The following is an 18,868-nucleotide window of genomic DNA, read 5'->3' on the forward strand; positions in this document are numbered from 1 at the left end:
CAGGCCCTAGAATCAAGAGAGTCAAAACTAATTTAATATTGAAGTTTCTTTTCCACTTTGAAAGATTGTTTCTTTTCAGATCAAGTCCTAAACTACCTTTATTTTACGCTATTAGTTTTAGTCTGTTTGGGCATTTTCTTTTTCATCATTTGGCTTAAGTTATTACAAAAGGTTATTGAAGGTCTACTTGTACAAGACTGATAAAAGAGATAAACTCCAGCCTATAGGAATTTGCAAAGTGGTATAATCCTTCTACTTCTTTTGTAAAGCCTTCTCAAAGAAGTAAAAATTTCAGAGGTGAAGATACTAGGAGCTCTAACCCTTTTAATGATTCTTACCCCCTTGCTCACCATTCCTGCCATCTTTCAGGTACTGAATACCATGATTTGTGCTGTTAGCTCTGACACGTTAGGAAGCTCATGTAAAAAGCAATTCTTTCACCTGCCTAATTAGGATGGTCTGTTAGGGTCCCTGGGGATCCAAAGCCGTCCTAGGAATAAACCTTGCTCAACCCAGTTCCGCAAAACAGGAAGCAATTAATAATTAATGAAATTGAGAAATCTGACCACACTAGGCAAACTATCTTTGACGAATTCGGGGTTCTTTGTGAAAAAAGAGACAGCCCTGCCTTAAAGAACCGGGAAAGGGTCCTGGGCCCGCAATGTGGAGAGACGGTTTTAATCTCAGCACTGCCCCCTACCCGATGAAAGGAGGGTGGTGCAATCACATCAGCTCACAGTCTGTTTCCCCATCCATAAAATGACGAGGGGTAAGCCTGATGGCCCCACTCTCACTGCAATTTTCCAGCCCAAGACTCAGGGAGAAGTCCATAAAACGAATAAAATGACTTCAAGGACTTCTAGAAGTGGACTCACTGGTCAAGGCTGAACGATTTGCTCTTTGCATCCAGGTAGTAGGGACGGCCGTAGGGCACGAGTCATGATTAATTTATTAATACACTTTGCCCAGACACGTGACTACCCTTTACAGGTCCGCACCTTCTCCGCCACTCTTAGAAAAATGCCTAAACTTCCAAAGCCCGCCCCTGGGAGGAGAGCAGGCGAGGAGCAGACATCTAGTCGTGCGCCTGCGTACTGCGGTGGGAGGGCCAAAGTCGCGCAGTGAGCCCCTCGCAGCCCTGCAAACAACGCGATATTTTTTTCTGAGGTCGGTGGCGGTGAGTGACAAACGATGGTCGCTGGTCCCGGCTGTGGGGCTGGGGAACCCGCATTTGGGTCGGGCCTTCGGGGTGAGGGACGACCAAGGAACCAAGGTGACCCCCAGGCTTCCTCCTGGAGCTACTGGCGTTATACCTAGGACGGTAGAACAGGGAATGCTGGGGAAGAAGCAGAAGCAGGTTTTTTGTTTTGAAATAGAATTGTTGGGAGAAAGCAACCTCAGGAATGGATATAATTGTTTTTAAGGTGCTTCTGGGGCGTTCATTTAACACATTTTTTGATTACCTCCCATGTGCTAGGCATAGGGTGTGGACATAAGTCGTGAACAACAGATACAAATCCCTATCCTCTTGGCACTTACACAGTCTGGAAAGTCAGCTTGAAATTCTGGGCTGTGGATTTCCACGTGAGTGGTTGGTAGTGGGAGCCATAGAGTAAAGTGAGGTCACTGAGAAAGAGGAGTCATGCTGGAGTCCCTACATGTTAGACCGGGGCAGAGGAAGGAGAAAACCAGAAGACTCAAAGGACACCATGGCAGCTTCCCAGAAAGAGTGGAGGAAATCCCAGGGATTTCCATGTTTTATAAGAAGGAAGTGGTCAACAGAGTCATTTGTGGCAGAATAACTGAAGGAGATCAGGATAGAGAAATGTTTTCTTAAAAAGTGTTAGGGAGGGGCCGCAGGTTAACTCGATTAGAGCGCGGTGTTCTTAAGGTTGCAGGTTTGATTCCCACATGGGCCACTGTGAGCTGTGCCCTCCACAACTAGATTGAAACAACTACTTGACTTGGAGCTGATGGGTCCTGGAAAACCACACTTAAATAAATAAAAGTTAAAAAAAAAAGTGTTAGGGAGCTCATGTAAATGGTATGTTTGAGTATGGGTCCCAGTGTCCTTATTGTTGCACAACGGGCAAGTTACTCAATATCTCTGTGCCTCCCTTGTCTATAAAATGTGGACGCTGACAGTACCAATTTCATAGGGTTATTGGGTAGTGGGTAAATGCAGTAATGACTATAAAGTTTTTAGCCCATTTCCTGGCACTTGGGAACATTCCAGAAAGAGGCTGAGTATATTAATAAATTAATAAGATCCCACCTGATTACAACCAGGACTTGTACTCTACTCTTCGTAATTCAGTGCCCTTTCTCTTATACTAGGCTGCAAGGTAGACATTTAACTAGCACACTCTTCATAACTGGCACCAGAATGAATTTTTCAGTTGATTATTGATCTGGTATTTTGGAATATTAATTATTTAGCACTAATTAGGAACCCGCTTAACATCATACCCGGGAAATATGGTTTGCTTAATGTTAGTCAGTAAAGAGCCCCCCCACACACACACTTTGGATGAATTTAACACCACCACCACCCTTTCGCATCTAGAACCTGGTGTGCCATATTTTCAGTTTTGATTTTGTAACTAAGTTTTTTATATTTTAAATTTGTTGTGCTATCGAGGGATATTGTGTGATTATCCTACATTAATTAATTGTAGTATTTGAAACTTGAAAACTTTCTAATTTAATACAGAGGGAGAGAACTTTAAAGGAGTACTTTTCATGCTTATAAGCAGTATTTGGACAAATCTACAATGTGCGTATTTTAAAGAAATAAAGCATACTTTGAAAGTGATTAGGGAAGAGGACAAATATTCATTTGGAAAAACTTTAATTGAAAATTTAGCTATCGTGGTGCTTTAATAACCACTTAAGTGCAGTTATCTTTGGACCCAGCATCAATTTGGAAATCTTTGCTTTTTAATCCTTACATAATTTACACACAATTTGATTCACTAGAAATATTGAATCAATGCTTTACAAAACATTGTGGACTTCTTTTTTCCCCCCTTTCTTCTGCACTCACAACAGTGTAATATAGTAATGCTCACTAAAGGTTTGTTCTCATTTTTACTGATGGATAAGATAAGCAGGACTATTTCCCTCAAGTCAGATAGTGCCAGCACTGGAATTCTATTTTCCTTCTTTAATTAGCTCAAATTGTAAATCCAGAATAAACTTGACATTTTACTTACTTATTTGGACATTCTATATTACACAATTTCTTATAAGGTGAGGATTTAGAAATGCTTTTGACATTCCTTTTATAATCAGCCAAACTATTAAGAAATTTCCATTTTGATAAATGAGTAAGAATTTTTGAAAATTTGGTTACATCTCAATTAAGCAGTTAGTGTTTTATTTTGCTCCTAGATTAACTGGCAAACTCTGGAGGAATATATCATGCTGTCTTCTTTTAATCAAGCCACAGTAGGAGGCTTAATCATGATGGCATGAAGATGAATGTGCTTGAGTTATGAGGCCAAAAACAGTTTGCCCCACTCACTCTTCAACAAACTTGTTCCTGTTAAGCAAAAATTTGAATTAGACTTAGTCTTCATATATTTGCTTTAGGAGGTAAACTCTGACAGGATACTATATCTTTTTTGGATCCTAAATATGAGTTTTCCTTGTTCAGAAACAAATGTGCTTCATGTTTTAATTTTTAAATTGTTTATTCTAAAACATTCTTGTGATTTAAAATTCTTTCTATCTGTAGGAATTATTTTATACAGAAATCTTGTGCGATCCCTATGCAAACAAGGCGATGATTGTACGAAGAGTGATACTGAATTCCCGACCTGGTATGTGTTTATCTGTGATGAATGAACAGCTGTGGTCTTTGATAAGTATTAATGCAAATGGAGGAACAAAAGGATTCATATGATATCAATGTGCTAAATTGACGTAGGAAGATATTAACACTAGCAGAGATATTAGAAGAAATTCTTTAAATAATGTAATACTCAAGTTTTTTTAAGTGATAATTTATCAAGGCCATTTGTTGAAAAAATAAGGTATTTTAGAATTATAATATTGAAAAGGTTATATTACAAATATATGTAGCTTTTGTTTTTTCTTTATAGTATGGATCATTGATTCTTAAAATTTGCTTTTCTGTTTTATGACTTCTAAACTGAGTCATAGAAACAGGTATGGAAGTAGCGTAAGAGATTAGGGCCCATGCTGCCTTGGTTTTGCCACGTGCCTAGCATGTGGCCTGCGAAAGTCACTTACCTTTTCTGACCTCAGTTTTAGTGAAGTGAACAGTTAAATTAAAATCTTTACATTCTATTCCGACCTCTGAAATGGGATGATTCAATGAATAGGGAGTCTGGTTATGTTCAGCACAACTTAATAAGAGTACATTTTTAGTGATGGCATTTTCTGCTTATAGATTTTTCTTTTCATATTTCAAATTTTCTAATTTTCAAGACTTCACTTTTTTAAAAATTGCATTATTTAAGTTTTTGTTTTAAAATGAGGAGGGAAAGTTTACCTTTTCTTTTGGCTGATGTGTTTCTACTACTTTGTAAATTTTAATTTTCATAATTTTTTAAAAGTTGGCTATGATTTTTCACTTTTTGAAATCCTTGTAAGTTTTAAAACGGGTGAGGTGATTTGCCTGTAGTCATCTAAAAACAGAAATTTTGAAGTTAACAGCAATATTCCAAAGGATCTGCTCGGAGAAAATCGAGAGTAAAACTATTTGAAGAATTTATGCTGAATTACAGAAATTACAAAACAATATAGATTTATTCATGCCGGTATTAGAAGAGAGTGCTTTGAATCCTAGAATGACCTTTTAAAGAATAATAAATAATTATGTAAGAAAGTGAGTTTTTGATTTTATATTTTTACCTACTATTTTAGGGAAAAATGGTAATCCAGTGGCAGAAAATTTCCGAGTAGAAGAAGTAAATTTACCAGATAATATCAATGAAGGACAATTAAAAGTCAGAACTCTTTATCTTTCTGTGGATCCTTACATGGTAAGAATCAGGATTATGTGACTTGGTGAAAATTAATTTTATTTTCATATTTTTTATGTTGCATCTGAATTTTATTGTGCAATCCTCATGATTAATAAATATTTGAGGAAGTATATCTTGATATCTGTGAATTACAGATTGCCTTCGTTTTTATTCACTAGTGTTATTAAGAATGCTGTAGGAGGAAGGTTTTTGTAACAGTAACACTTATGGTTAGTCAGGTTCTTCCAAATATCCAGATCACTTCCCAGGAGTAAGTAAAGCTTGAAGACAGTAAATTAGGATTGGAAATTCTCTCAAATTGATCCAGTTTACATGGCAGGTTCTGTATACAAGTATGTGCTACCCAACTGTTAGTCACTTGGTAATCGTCTCAGTTATCAGATCAACTGTCATGGTATTCCCTTATTTAACTTAATAATACCATATCACGTAACTTTTATTACAGTATATTGTTATGATTGTTCTATTTTATTACTAGTTATTGCTAATCTCTTATTATGCCTAATTTATAAATTAAACTTTATCATAGGTATGTACGTATAGAACAAAGCATAGATATATATAGCGTTCATACTATCTGAGGTTTCAAGCATCCACTGGGGGTCTTGTAACGTCCGCCGCAGATAAGGGGGGACTACTGTAACTATCACAAATTCAGGAGAAAAATGACAGTGCACTATTTAGTTTTCAGAGTCCGTTCTTGATGATGCCTGGTTTGGATTTCTTACGACTTCTACACTTCAATGTATAAAGACAGAGCTAGGGACATCTAAAGATTGCAAGTGCCCTAATGAACAAAATGTAAAGAATATCACTGAAGCCCAGGATAACAAATGCAATGTAAATTAGGAAAACAAATTTTACCAAAATAAAGCTAAGGTTCAAGTTCAGAAATGTTTTAAAAATTGAACAGCGCAAACAAAAAGGAATAGTTGAAAACAAGCTAAAAGGATGTGTTCTTCATAGAAATCTTTAGTTAGGACAAACTTTCCGTTCAGCAGAATTCCCTCTGAGAGTCTTACAGTGAAGAGAAATTTATGACCCAAAGATTTAGGGGTGGGTAAATGATGGAAAAACTAGGATTATGACATGAATTGAATTCATGAGCTTTACTTCTAAACACCCCCAACCTCAAAACAAGAAAAAAAAACAACAACTCTTTTTCCTGCAGGGAAGTAAATAGCTCCTCTGTCCATTCATTTCATGTAGAAAGCACTGAGAGTGTCTGGAGAGTTTCGACTCTTCATTCTCTACATTCTATTAGTCAATCATCAGGTCCTGTGGGTCCCACCTCCTATGTAATTCTCAGTTCAGTCCACTTCTCAGTAAATTCTAAGGACATCTATTTAGTGTGAATCACCATTGTTTCTCTCCTAATGGGGTATCCTCTACCCCGTTAAACCATCTCCCACACTGTAGCCACAGTGATTTTTTTATAATAGGCACTAGTCATGTTACCTTGATTAAAATCATTTAATGGCTTCTCATTGGTCTAGGGATAAAGACTAAAATCCTCAACATGGTCTAAGATGCTACATCCTACCATGTTTGCCTGCCCAGTCTCACTGTAACCTGCTTTATTTCTTACTGTCGTATCTTGGCTTCTCTGGGCCTCTTTCTTTTATAACACACCAGTGGCCCTTTTTGCTCAAGCCTTGATTACTCATGCTTTTTATTTTCTGTATTTTATGATGCTTTCTTATCTTCGGGGTCTTGCTAATCCCAGAGAGACTGCCTTTCCCAGGGCTAGCTAATTTTCAGAGCTAACAAAGAACTTGGCCAGGGACATACCTTTCATATGTAAACCAATGGATCTAAAGCCAGTATCTCCAACCACCTCCTTCATCTAACTCTCACACACCAAGCCAATATTTTCCCTGCCCTAAATCACCTCAGGGCCAGTACCAGACAACTAGGGACCATCCCTGTAAGCCACAGCCCACCATAATTATTCCAACTATTCATTCCTCAAGTTACTCAAGCTTGCCTACCCTTCCTTGCCCATTCCCTCCCCCAGAAACCACAATAAAGACTCTGGCCCATGCTTTCCTCTTGCTGCTTTTGCCTCCTGACAAACTCTGGTGCTTCCCCATGTGGCCCTGCATAGTCGGGTGTGCCCTCCACTTGAGAATTGTAAGTAATAAACTCTTCCTTCAAGGCAGTCGTCTCTATCTGTGTCCTTACCATACCTAATTAAAACAAAATCCCAGGTACAAACAGGCCTTCATATGTGCTGTCCCCCCATCTAAAAGCTTCCTCTCACCCCTTTCCCTTAACTGGCCAACTGCTGTTATTCCCCAGAAGCTTGCTTTAAAGAAATTTGCTTTGGTTGAATCACCCTGGACCCTCAGGCTAGTTTTCTCTGTTATATTTTCTCAAAACAGTACCTTGACTACCTTCACCATTATCCTAATTATAATTAATACTAATTTGTGTAGTTATTAGATTATCTGCCACCCCTGATAAAAAGTAAACTTATGAAGACGAAGGTCTTATTTATCACTATCTCCAGTGACTAGCATGGTGCTTATTTAGTATTAATTAAATGAAAGGAAAAGAATCACTTCTTTCCACATGTGGCCCTGCATGGTATAGTGTGCCCCTCCACTTGGGAATTGTAAGTAATCAGTTGCCTTCACTAGACATTGTTCTAAAAAAAAAAAAAGGCTGGCCTGGTGGCTCAAGTGGTTGGAGCACTGTGTTCCTAACGGCCAGCTCACCGGTTCAATTCCCACATTGGCCAGTGAGCTGCGCCCTCTACAGCTAAGATTGCGAACATCAGCTCTCCCTGGAGCTGGGCTGCTCTGAGCAGCCAGAGAGCTTGGCATGAGCTGCCAGTGGGCTGCTGTGTGTTGCTGCAGGCTACCGTGTGCCGCCCAAACCGGATTAAGGGGGTGAGAGGTGGAAGAAAGGGGAAAAAACAAAAAGAACTTGAAAAGGAAAAAAGGAATCCAATGAATATTAAATCGTTGAAATTTTATGTCATTCCAGATTCACAACTAATTTTAACCACCATGTGTATACAGTATTTTACATGGTTATATTTAATGTGTATATACTATTTTGATTTCATATTTAAGTGACTTTATATACATATCTTCATATGAAAAAGTAGTCCAAGTATCATTGTTTTGGTGGTTCTATAACATTCTTTTATGTTGACATCACTTGCTTACCTATAGGGAATTACTTGTTCTACTTTTTCCCTTAGCCTTATTTAAGAGTCGGGTGCTTGGTCTGGCCAGTATCCAATGGCTGCTCCACTTGCTTTTCTAGAACACATGGGAGGGGTACACAAGCAGGAATGTAACATATTCCCATGGAAGCGTCTGCCTCAGTTTTCTATTTGGCCTTTTCCCCTAGTGAACTGAACTAGACCACCTGAGGCCCCTTAATCAAGTAGCCTTCCATCTTTTCCATCTCCTGGACCACACTGTAGACCTCTACATCTTGGCTTCATGAGAGAGGCAAGAGTGAGCCGCAGAGAGGAAGAGAGACTTGACTACTTCCCAGGAAGTCTTTAGCCTTAGTCATGGAAGGATGTGGTGCCATCGTGGAGTTTTGTCTTTGTGGAATAAAGACGACATCCACCTGAGGTTAGGGGTATGATATAGAGCTTGGTCTGACATTTTCCATATCTTTGTGCTATAGTGAGAAATTGAGTAGTTGGGGAAAGCTTAAAAATGCTTTGGGAATAAGTATTAGAAACGAGGAAGAAAAGTTCAGAAGGGATTGTGATGAACAACTGTATAAAAAGTTTCATTTCTTTGTGTTATTTCCATTGGGGAAGTGGAATTGCTAGGCCAAAAGAAATGAGTACTATTCTGGTCTATATGTTACTGATTTGTTTTCTGTAAAAAATGGACAGTTTTATAATATTATCAGCAACGTGTAAGTATATCTAATTTGCCACAATCCATTGAAACCATTGGTATAGTATTATGTGTAGGTTTTTTTAAATTAACGTTTATTGGGGTGACAATTGTTAGTAAAGTTAGATAGATTTCAGGTGTACAATTCTGTAATACATTATCTATATCTCACATTGTTGATGTTATTTTTGTTAGCATAATATATGTAATATTACTTAAATTTCTGTAAGTAATTGTATAAAAATTTTAACAGCTTATTAAAATATAATTCACATATTACACAATTCACACATTTAAATGTATAATTCAGTGGCTTTTAGTGTATTCACAAAGTTATGGAACTATCACCACAATCTAATTTTAGAACATACTTTAATTCATTTTTAACTGTACTTCTTTACTTATTAGAGATAGGATACATTTTTTTTCAGGATAAAAAATAACAAAGTAAGAGAAACTAAGATAAATTTTATTTGTTTACTAACACTTTACATAACATTACTTATTATATACCTTTTAGTCACTGAGTAAATTAATAAACTGGTTCGGTATTACCAGACAGAATGAGGTTTTTCTTTTTTAGCGTTGTAGAATGAATGAAGACACTGGATCTGATTATATAACACCTTGGCAGCTGTCTCAAGTGGTTGATGGTGGAGGTGTTGGGATTGTAGAAGAAAGCAAACACACAAATTTTACTAAAGGTGATTTTGTGACTTCTTTCTATTGGCCCTGGCAAACCAAGGTTATCCTGGATGGAAACAGCCTTCAAAAGGTGATGTATAATATAAAGTATCTGACTTTTTTCCCCTTATAATTCTTACTTTGTGCATTTGGCGTTCAGTTCTGTTATCAGGGAAAAAATAAAAGTGTACCTTTTCGTTTAGATAGCTGCAAAAATGTGGAAAGCCTTCGTTCCTTTTTCACTGTTGGGTGTAACTGTAGAAACAGTTCTTAGATGACCAGTGAGTGGTAGTGTTTTCCATATTTAATTTATTTCTCAAATTTTACATGCATAAAATAAAACCTGAGTTACAAGCATCAAAACGTATTTTATATTAAGAACCAGAAAGCCCCTTACAGGTGTGCTTTAAAGTTTCCTGAGAAATTGTCACTTGACTTAAGAAATTCATTTGGTTTGTGCTTGGAATTCCAACGCGTGTTAGCAATCCGGAGTTCAGTTTCTGTTAGGTTGAACCGTGTGAAACTACCAATATTTGTTCACTTTGACCTATAAAAACTGGCAGCTTCAAGTCATTCAACCTAATATATGTTAGCAAGGAAGTTACTTTTTATTGCTAAACCTCAGTTTCCTCACGTACATAATGAAAATAATAGCTATCTTACAAGTGAATGTAAAAATGAAATGCTATGACAAATGTGACAAAAAGATTGATAAAATTTTAGTATTTTTTATTACAAATTCTTATAATCAGGTAAAGGTAGCAGTTAAGATACAGATGACATGGGAGGCATTACACAATCATTTGTCAACTTAATGGTACTAGTAGAATACATTTAACTAGAAATTTCTTAGCAGGAAGTGAAAAAGAAATATTCAGCAATTTCTAGTTTTCCCTATCATTGTGCTATTATAGGAAATTGAGCAGTTGGGGAGAGCTCAAAAGTGATTTGGGACTAGGGATGGAGAAATGATATTTGCTGAATACAAACTTAACTCACACTGTTTTTTATACTGGCTTTACTAAGAAATAATTATTACCTATATGAAATGTATCTGCGTAGTATAGACCTTTCTGTGTATTGTAGACTTAATTCTCCATTACCTTAATCCACACATGAGATTGGTAGCCATTTAAAACTGCTGAACACAAACTGCCATTTTATTTCTTTGCGGCATTTTAATGGCTGTCGATGTAAGGATGTCCAAACCTGTTGAGAATTTTTATAAGATTATTTGAGCCAAACTGATGCTATATGCCAGGGAACAAGATCTCAGATACTCTACAGAATAAGTTTTGCAGCTTCTTTTATGCATTTTGAAATTAAAGAGGGAATGTAAGGAAGATTACATGAAGGTGGGAGAAAGCAAGGCAGGGATTGGGTTATAAGATAGTTAACAAGATTATATGCTCTCTTGAGGGTGGTTACCCTTATTTTTAAAGATGTGTTAACCTAGATGTACATGAACAATAGACAGCAATGGACAAGGCTTGCTTAAGGCAAAGATAAGCTTTCTACTAAAGAAGTTATATGCCAGGGCCGTGACTACCCACTATGACCCTGCCCAGTTAGGAAAAAGGGGTTCTTACAGATCATCCTGTAAGGTTACTTTCCATAGAACCCCTTTTTTGTCCACAGAAGGACACAATTCAGTCTATAATGAGTTGTCTCTACTTTGTTGTCTCAAAACAGGAACCCCTGGTATTATTTTTAAAAGGTATATATTTCATTTTAGGTAGACCCACAACTTGTGGATGGACACCTTTCATACTTTCTTGGGGCCATAGGTATGCCTGGTTTGACTTCCTTGATTGGGATACAGGAAAAAGGTCATATAACGGCTGGATCTAATCAGACAATGGTTGTTAGTGGGGCTGCTGGTGCTTGTGGATCCTTAGCTGGGCAGGTAAATTTTCTGAAAATTATTTGATTTTCTAAAAAGTAGTTATAACTGAATCTCCGGATACATGTATGTAATTTAAAATATAAACTTGAACAAATTTATATGCTTATTTTACATATTTCTGGTAGAGATGATGTTATCTGCTTAGAATCTCTTTATAGCAATATGAAAAATGTTGTAGATTTTTTATCTTGTTCTCTATTAACCAAAAATTAACATGGTAAATGCGTGGAGCATTGCTCTAACCAGCAATATAAGGAAGAAAATCATAGTACTTGTCTGGGATTCCATGAATTAAAAAACAAACTCATATTGTAAAAAAAAATGTCTTCAAGTAACAAAGCACTCCTGGGTTCTAGAAATATAGTAAATATTATGATAGAATTTTATAAAGTGCTTTGTTTTTATCAATAATAGGCTTTATAGTATGAAACCATTGAAACAAAACATTTTATCTTAGTAATGATTTTAGTTACTCATAGGCCTGAAAAATATTTTTTTTTAATTTAAATTTATTGGGGTGACATTGGTTAATAACACTATATAAATTTCAGGTATACACCTTTATAATATGACATCTGTATACTCTATTGTGTGCTTACCACCTGGTCTAGTCTCTTTCCATCATCATATAGTTGACCCCCTTTAACCTTCATCCTCCCTGCACCCCTTTCCCCTCTAGTAACCTCATTCTGTTGTTTATATCTATGAATTTTTCATTTGTTTGTTTATTTTGTTTGTTCATTTGTTGCTTTTTGTTTTATATCCCACATGTGTGTGAAACATACAGTTTTTCTCCTTTTCCGTCTGACTTATTTCACTTAGCATAATACTCTAAAGATCTGTCCACTGAAAACTACTGAATTAGGGTTATCCTTTTATGAGGTCAGCTTTAAATTGTGAGATTTTAACATTCAAACTAAGTCTAATTTTATTCAATCTTAATGTTTTTAAGAACAACATATCTATTCTCAGTTCTTTTGGTTTCAAATTACTTTAACTAAAAACCCTGTAATCCGATGTAAATTGTATTGAATACTCAAATATACTTGTAGTATCTTACACATTTTTAAATTTAAATGTGGCAATAGAAAGTTGTATAATTTTCAAAAATTTTCCCCCTAGATCGGCCATTTGATGGGCTGTTCCAGAGTGGTGGGAATTTGTGGAACCCATGAGAAGTGCCTCTTTTTGACCTCAGAACTGGGCTTTGATGCTGCAATTAATTATAAAAAGGGGAATGTGGCAGAACAGCTCCGTGAATTCTGCCCAGCTGGAGTGGATGTTTACTTTGACAATGTTGGCGGTGACATTAGTGACACAGTGATAAGTCAGGTTGTTTGCAGATTTGTTTTTTATAAATTTAAATGCTACATTTTATTTGATGTGATACTGCTTTACCTGATACTGAGAGAGAAAAAAACTAAAATTATAGGGTTTATTGTGAAAAGTAACGTGATGATACAGAAGAGCTTGCTGATATATCTACTTCCATTTGCTTGCAGATTTGCACTGTGAGAATCAAGTTCAGTTCTTTGCTACCAGTACTATATTTTTCAACTTATTTTTGCAACTTATTTTTGTGAAAAAATACAGTTGTATTGTTCAAATGGTAAAGTTCTGACTCCTAACTCATCATCAGCCAACTCACAGCCATGGCCCCTGACATTGGTAGGGAATAGCTTTTCATAGATTGCAGGTGTTTACATATTTTTATTGACAATATTATAAATGTCAACATCAGCTATTAACACTGCATTGTCCTGCACTGTATATAAAATTATTTGCAATTGAAGTTAAATTATTTAAATCCAAAGGAATTCTCTACTACTAATAATAAAAGTAGCAACAACAACAACTAATGTAATTCTTTTGCTGATTACCAAACTCTCATTTATCTCTATGTTCCTTTGGAGTGGACTTATTTTCCAGGGAATTAAAACTCTTAAATATATATAATGGGCAAATCTTTAAAACAAAATCGATTTATTGGCACCAAAGGACTAAACAGTGGTCAAGGAAGCTTTCTTTGAGACAGTCATAAAATCATATATAGGAAAGGCACATATCTTAGGGTATAATCATCAATTTTCTCTGAACAGATGAATCCGAACAGCCACATCATCCTCTGTGGTCAGATTTCTCAGTACAACAAAGATGTGCCTTATCCTCCTCCATTAACCCCTGCTATAGAAGCAATCCAGAAAGAAAGGAACATCACAAGGTGTGTTCTACCCTTTCCTTCCCCTTATTACCAGATTCAAGGGGTTTAAAGATCATAAATGTAACAGAAATGTATTGTTCTTCACATTTAATTTTTTTCTTATTAAATAAAACTTGAAAATACACATTTTAAGCCGGTTCAATATTTAGGTTTTGGTTAAATAGCTCCCTGGCAGAAAACTTTAAAAAAAAATTCATCTGTTCTATCAATCTTTTGCCAAGTCTTTTTTTTGCAAGTAATGGAAACTCCATCATATTGGCTTAAGTGCAAAGGAAGTCTATTGGCTCATGTATCTGAGAAGCCCAGTATTAGTACAGTACTGGCTTAGATTTGGCTGGATAGTTTGCATAGCGGTATCACGACTCAGTTTTTCTCTACCTCTGGGCTGTGCTTCCTTCGGGGTTAGTTCTGCTCCCTTGCAGGCTCTGCTCTTGCAGCAGCAAGAAGGAGGATGACTGTTATTGCTATTCTTATATTTTACCAGGTTAGCAATCCAAGCAAAAAGAGAACAGCTCTCTCCTTGCAGTTTTATCAAGTCCCAAAGCTGATATTCATTGGTTCAGACTAGCCTGGCTTTGATCACATGACGGGGAAAGGATATTACCCACAGAGTCAAGTCACAGTGCTACCGTGTTTCCCCAAAAATAAGACCTGGCCGCACCATCAGCTCTAATGCGTCTTTTGGAGCAAAAATATTATATAAGACCGGGTCTATATTAAAATAAGATCGGGTCTTATATTAATTTTTGCTCCAAAAGACGCATTAGAGCTGATGGTCCGGCTAGGTCTTATCTTTGGGGAAACACGGTATTACTAAACGGGATTTGTAGATGCTGGGCAGGTGAAACAATAGAAGTCCATTACACTTACACCTGTAACTACAACTAAAACTGTATTTGACCAGACTCTGTGTGATTAAGTCCTAATGTTTGAAAGATGAACAGATATCAGAGTTCTAGAATGATTTGATTTTAGACTTGTTTACTCCCACACTAGTCTTTGATCATTATCGTTTTCTTTCCCACTACAGAGAAAGATTTCTGGTGTTAAATTATATGGACAAATTTGAGTCTGGTATACTACAGCTGAGTCAATGGTTTAAAGAAGGAAAGCTAAAGGTAGAACTTGATTCTTTTCTTTATCAATATCGTTCTTCTATTTGATAAACTTTTGTATTATTTGAATTTATTATAGCAAACCTACTAGTTTCATTATAAAAATTCCTACAAAAGGAAAGTGCACTGAATATTATAAATTAACTTCACCTCCCAGGTGAATATAACTTCCTGGTTGAGAAGCCCTCTTTTATTATTCCCTTTGTCTAAAATTTTATTAACCTTTACATTTCTTAGATTATAAGAGCAATAGCTTTTTCCCCTCCAAATCGTAATTCCTCAATTAACCAATATTCACAGAATGCCACTAGGTGTTAGAAGCTGTCCTTTCTCAAAAAGCTTATAAACACCTCGTAGTACCTCTACCTCTCCACTACCATACTTCTTTCCTACCCTCCCTCGACATTCTGATATATTTCTGGATTGTTGGTTGAAAATCCGGAGTTACTAATCTGGGGTCCAGAAACCCTGACCTAGCATGTTCTTGAAACCAGCAGATGATAGATAAAGCTGTATGTGTGTGTGCTTTTGCAATTGTTTTTTTGAAAGGAGGGTGTATAGCTTGTGCTGTTTTAATTGAAGATTAGACAATGGGAAATAGGATTTTATTTTTAAAAAATCAACTGATAGGAAACCTTTCTGGGCTACCTACATGAAATGAATATCTATTTTTAGACAGAAAGTGCTAAACAGTATTGCTGTCTTTTGCAAAATGGAAAATATTAACTAGAAACATTGAAGTTTAAAGAAGATTGTTAACTATAGTATTTTGATTTACAGATCAAAGAAACTATGATAAACGGATTGGAAAACATGGGAGGTAAGATGAATGTAAATCTATTTATTATATACATTTGCTCAGCACAAATAGTCCCTTTTTTCTTTTAATTCTACTTCTTTGGTTTTTTTTTAATCATTTATTTCCTGTAAAACTATCCTATAGTTTTCCTTAAATATCTTAATCAAACTCCATGAAAGTTCAACTTAGTGGTATTTATGAGGTATTATTTTCACATTTCAAATCATAAGATGTTTCTTTGTTTTCTTAAACAGCTTATGAGAAGAATTGTGAAAGTCATTTAGTCTCTAGGTAACTTTTCAGATTGAATGGTTCTAAGGCATCACAAGACTATATTAAGTAAATTTTCAATATTTAGGGGTTTTTTTTGCCTACCATACACAGATTCCAACATTCTCTTTTGTTTAACACGTTGCGTACGGCGGGGTTTAAATCCCTCATACCCCTCTGTTTCGGCAGGTTTTTAAAAGAAACTACTTTAAAATGCACTCTTCTCTTTAAAGCGTAAATGCTTCTATGTCATTTATTATTTTTCTATGGAATTTTTTAGGATTTACTCACCTATGATGTTAGTAATCCCTCCTGGTGTCATACTGCAGAAAGCAGCTTCCTTTGTTATTAACGAAACACAAATAATTCAATAAAATGTGCAAAGTAAAAAGAGTCAACAGTAAAAACGAGAATTCTCGTTATCCGTCCTTAACGCATGGCTCAGAAAAAACGAAGAGTCTCGTGATCCGTATGCAACGTGTTAAAGAGGATTAATCAAAGTGATTTTTTTCTTTCTCAGAAAAAGATTTAATGTATTTTGTTAATATGTTTACTGAACAGAAATATCAATTTCACTTACTTTTCAGGAATATATGTGTATTTCACTTAGTGAAACTTTATGATTAGATTTTTAATATTTTTAACTGTTATTTAAATACTGTTTTGGCTGACATTGTATCTTCATACTTATCTGCCTCTAGTCTTCAGATGCCGTGAACAGTGAACATTGATGTATACACCAATTAAACATTTCTAGTTTGGGTAAAAACAACTTTTTCAGATGTTAATTGGGTTAGTTTGTCCTGTAACTTTGTCAGTGTTTTACTTAAGGTTTCTTTTCATGACAGTATCCCTTTATACTTAATATTAACATAATTGAATTATTCAAATTAATTGTTATGTGTCTGACCTACTGATAAACATGTATGATAGTGACCTTTATGTATTCGGATAACCTAGTTTTCTTTTTCTTTCCAGCTGCATTTCAGTCCATGATGACAGGAGGTAACATTGGAAAGCAGATAGTTTGCATTTCAGAAGAAACCTCTTTGTAATCTCTATAAATGTCTTCATCAAGGAAATAGTTTTTTTTCCATTTTGCACAAAGATTTTAAAGATACATTAAAAAAACCTTACAGTATAGCTTTTGATCATAGTATGATCATAGGTGGTATTTTTTTAGTTGCATAATTCTTTCTTATACCTTCAATATCATATATGTACTCTACCTCCAACATGACTATTTACAATGATAGATTGAAGTCAACATGATCTATTTTTCTTTCTTTTGCTAAAACTGGTATTACATGTGATATTTTTATCAGATATTCCGAAACCACTGGAGATTTGATACAGCTGTTAATGGATCACACAAATTTTTTTAAATCAATAACTTTTATTTAAAATGGAATGCTTGAGAAGGCACTTAGTAAATATTTGTTTTACATAATTCTTGAATTGAAACTTAGTATATGAATAGAATTGGGATAGCCTTTCCATATTATAGATGGAAAAGGGACTTACTGTGTAGGGGTTTGGGGGAATTCAGTGTCTGTGGAACATTGTTTGGGATAGGAGAGCAGAGGCTTTGTGTGGGGAGTGGTATGAGAAAATAAGTAACTGGTTGGTTAGGTTGATGGAGAGACTAGATTTACTACAGAAGATGATCTGTTTGTGTTTTGCCAGTTTCCTGTTGAGCCTAAAAACTCAAATACTTAGTGATAAAAGCACATGTTTATTTTAGGTTAGCAGGCACATACTGTCAAATAGTTGTAAAGATTTCAAGGGCAAATAAATATAAATATCACTTGGAGTTTTAGGTGATCAAAAAGATTTAGACGGCAAAGAGAGCTTCAGAAAATGCCAGGCCTGACTGGGAAAATTAACAAATGGTTGTAAACATGAATGTGCAAGACCTACTAATGTAACTCTAAATAAGAGTGTTTTATTAAATGTAAATCCTTTAAACATTAAAACTGAGGATATTTTTCTGAGTATTGTGCTGGTTTATGGTCACCTGTTTACACACTGCAATATACTTTTGACAACATTTGTACAAAGTAGATTCAAATTGGGTTAGTCATCAGTCACTCCAGTTCACTTAAGTGGCCTTTTCTTCTTTCCTGTTTTATATACTTTTCCCGGACCATTTCATCTCCAGAGAGGGCTCCGTGCGTTGATAACTCAAATCTGCATCTCTATTTTTGTCCTCTTACTTAAGCTCGGGGCCTTTACAGCCAAGTAAATATACCCTTCGCACCTGGAATATATAAATTCACTTTATCTAAAGAGGAATTACCCCCCACCAACCGTTTTTCTCCTTTGTTTTTTAAATCACCATCGTGTACCCAAACTGCTACTCTCACCCATTTATATGCCTGTCATCAAGGCTTGTCTTGATCTTGAAACTGTCTTTCTTAGAGAACTCCTTAATTCCCACTGCCTCTACCTTCGTTGAGAAGCAGTATTTTTTTTTTTTAAAAAAAGTAATTTCAAGAACTTAATCTCATAAAGCTCTGAGAAGTGGTGGCCTCCAGCCTGGGACTCAAGTGTGCTAGCCGCCAGTCAGGACATCCAAGACCTCTACACCCAAATATATGGAACCCAGACTCTAGGGAATTCATGACCCCCCCCCCCCCAGCCCCCAACCCCCAAAAAAGAAAAAAAAAAGTTCTACGTGAGTCTCAATTCTTACCCCGTCCCGTATACAACGCAGAATTAGATTCTGCCAGTTCCCTTCTCCGGCAGTGAAGCTTTGAGGTTCTCTTCACTGAGAACTCTGATAAATGTTTAAGTAGTGATTTTTTCTTTCTCGCTTGCCTCCATTGTAACTATAATAGTTCTGCTCTCAGCTGACAGGAAAAACTACCCCATCCGCTGCGGCTGGGAAGCAGTGACGTCACGGATAGAATTAACTGACCCTGTTTTTTGGGCTTCGCAGACCACGCAGCCTACAAAGTGAGAAAGAATGAATGGGTGGCGGGGG

General features: G+C 36.1%; 1 protein-coding gene and 1 long non-coding RNA gene across 4 annotated transcripts; one reads left to right on the top strand and one right to left on the bottom strand.

Annotated features, from left to right (window-relative positions):
- Positions 1-1,023: 1,023 nt before the first annotated feature.
- Positions 1,024-17,876, top strand: PTGR2 (prostaglandin reductase 2). 3 transcript variants are annotated; one of them, XM_019733449.3, is made up of 10 exons: positions 1,024-1,167; positions 3,740-3,824; positions 4,894-5,012; positions 9,471-9,662; positions 11,307-11,477; positions 12,600-12,809; positions 13,577-13,698; positions 14,729-14,816; positions 15,594-15,633; positions 16,861-17,876. In XM_019733449.3, exons 2-10 carry the CDS (start codon positions 3,788-3,790, stop codon positions 16,935-16,937), a joined length of 1,056 nt encoding a protein of 351 aa, XP_019589008.3. In that variant the 5' UTR covers positions 1,024-1,167; positions 3,740-3,787; the 3' UTR covers positions 16,938-17,876. The 3 variants fall into 3 exon arrangements, with proteins under 3 accessions (XP_019589008.3, XP_019589009.3, XP_019589010.3); XM_019733450.3 differs by having other exon boundaries at positions 1,038-1,177; XM_019733451.3 differs by having other exon boundaries at positions 1,143-1,273.
- On the bottom strand, positions 17,524-18,798 carry LOC148758700 (uncharacterized). The gene is made up of 2 exons (XR_016020904.1): positions 18,578-18,798; positions 17,524-18,142 (listed from the first exon to the last, which is right to left on the bottom strand). It is a non-coding gene; the product is annotated as an uncharacterized LOC148758700 (long non-coding RNA).
- Between the last annotated feature and the right edge of the window lie 70 nt (positions 18,799-18,868).

This window comes from Rhinolophus sinicus, chromosome 3 (genome assembly GCF_057876585.1).
Source record: "Rhinolophus sinicus isolate RSI-liver-muscle chromosome 3, RSI-T2T, whole genome shotgun sequence".
Classification (NCBI taxonomy): domain Eukaryota; kingdom Metazoa; phylum Chordata; class Mammalia; order Chiroptera; family Rhinolophidae; genus Rhinolophus; species Rhinolophus sinicus.

Coding starts and splice junctions, on each gene's coding strand:
- PTGR2 (XM_019733449.3), top strand. CDS start 3,788: ATGATTGTACGAAGAGTGATACTGAATTCCCGACCTG. Junction 5,013..9,470: donor TTTCTGTGGATCCTTACATG/GTAAGAATCAGG, acceptor TTTCTTTTTTAG/CGTTGTAGAATGAATGAAGA. Junction 11,478..12,599: donor GTGGATCCTTAGCTGGGCAG/GTAAATTTTCTG, acceptor TTTTCCCCCTAG/ATCGGCCATTTGATGGGCTG.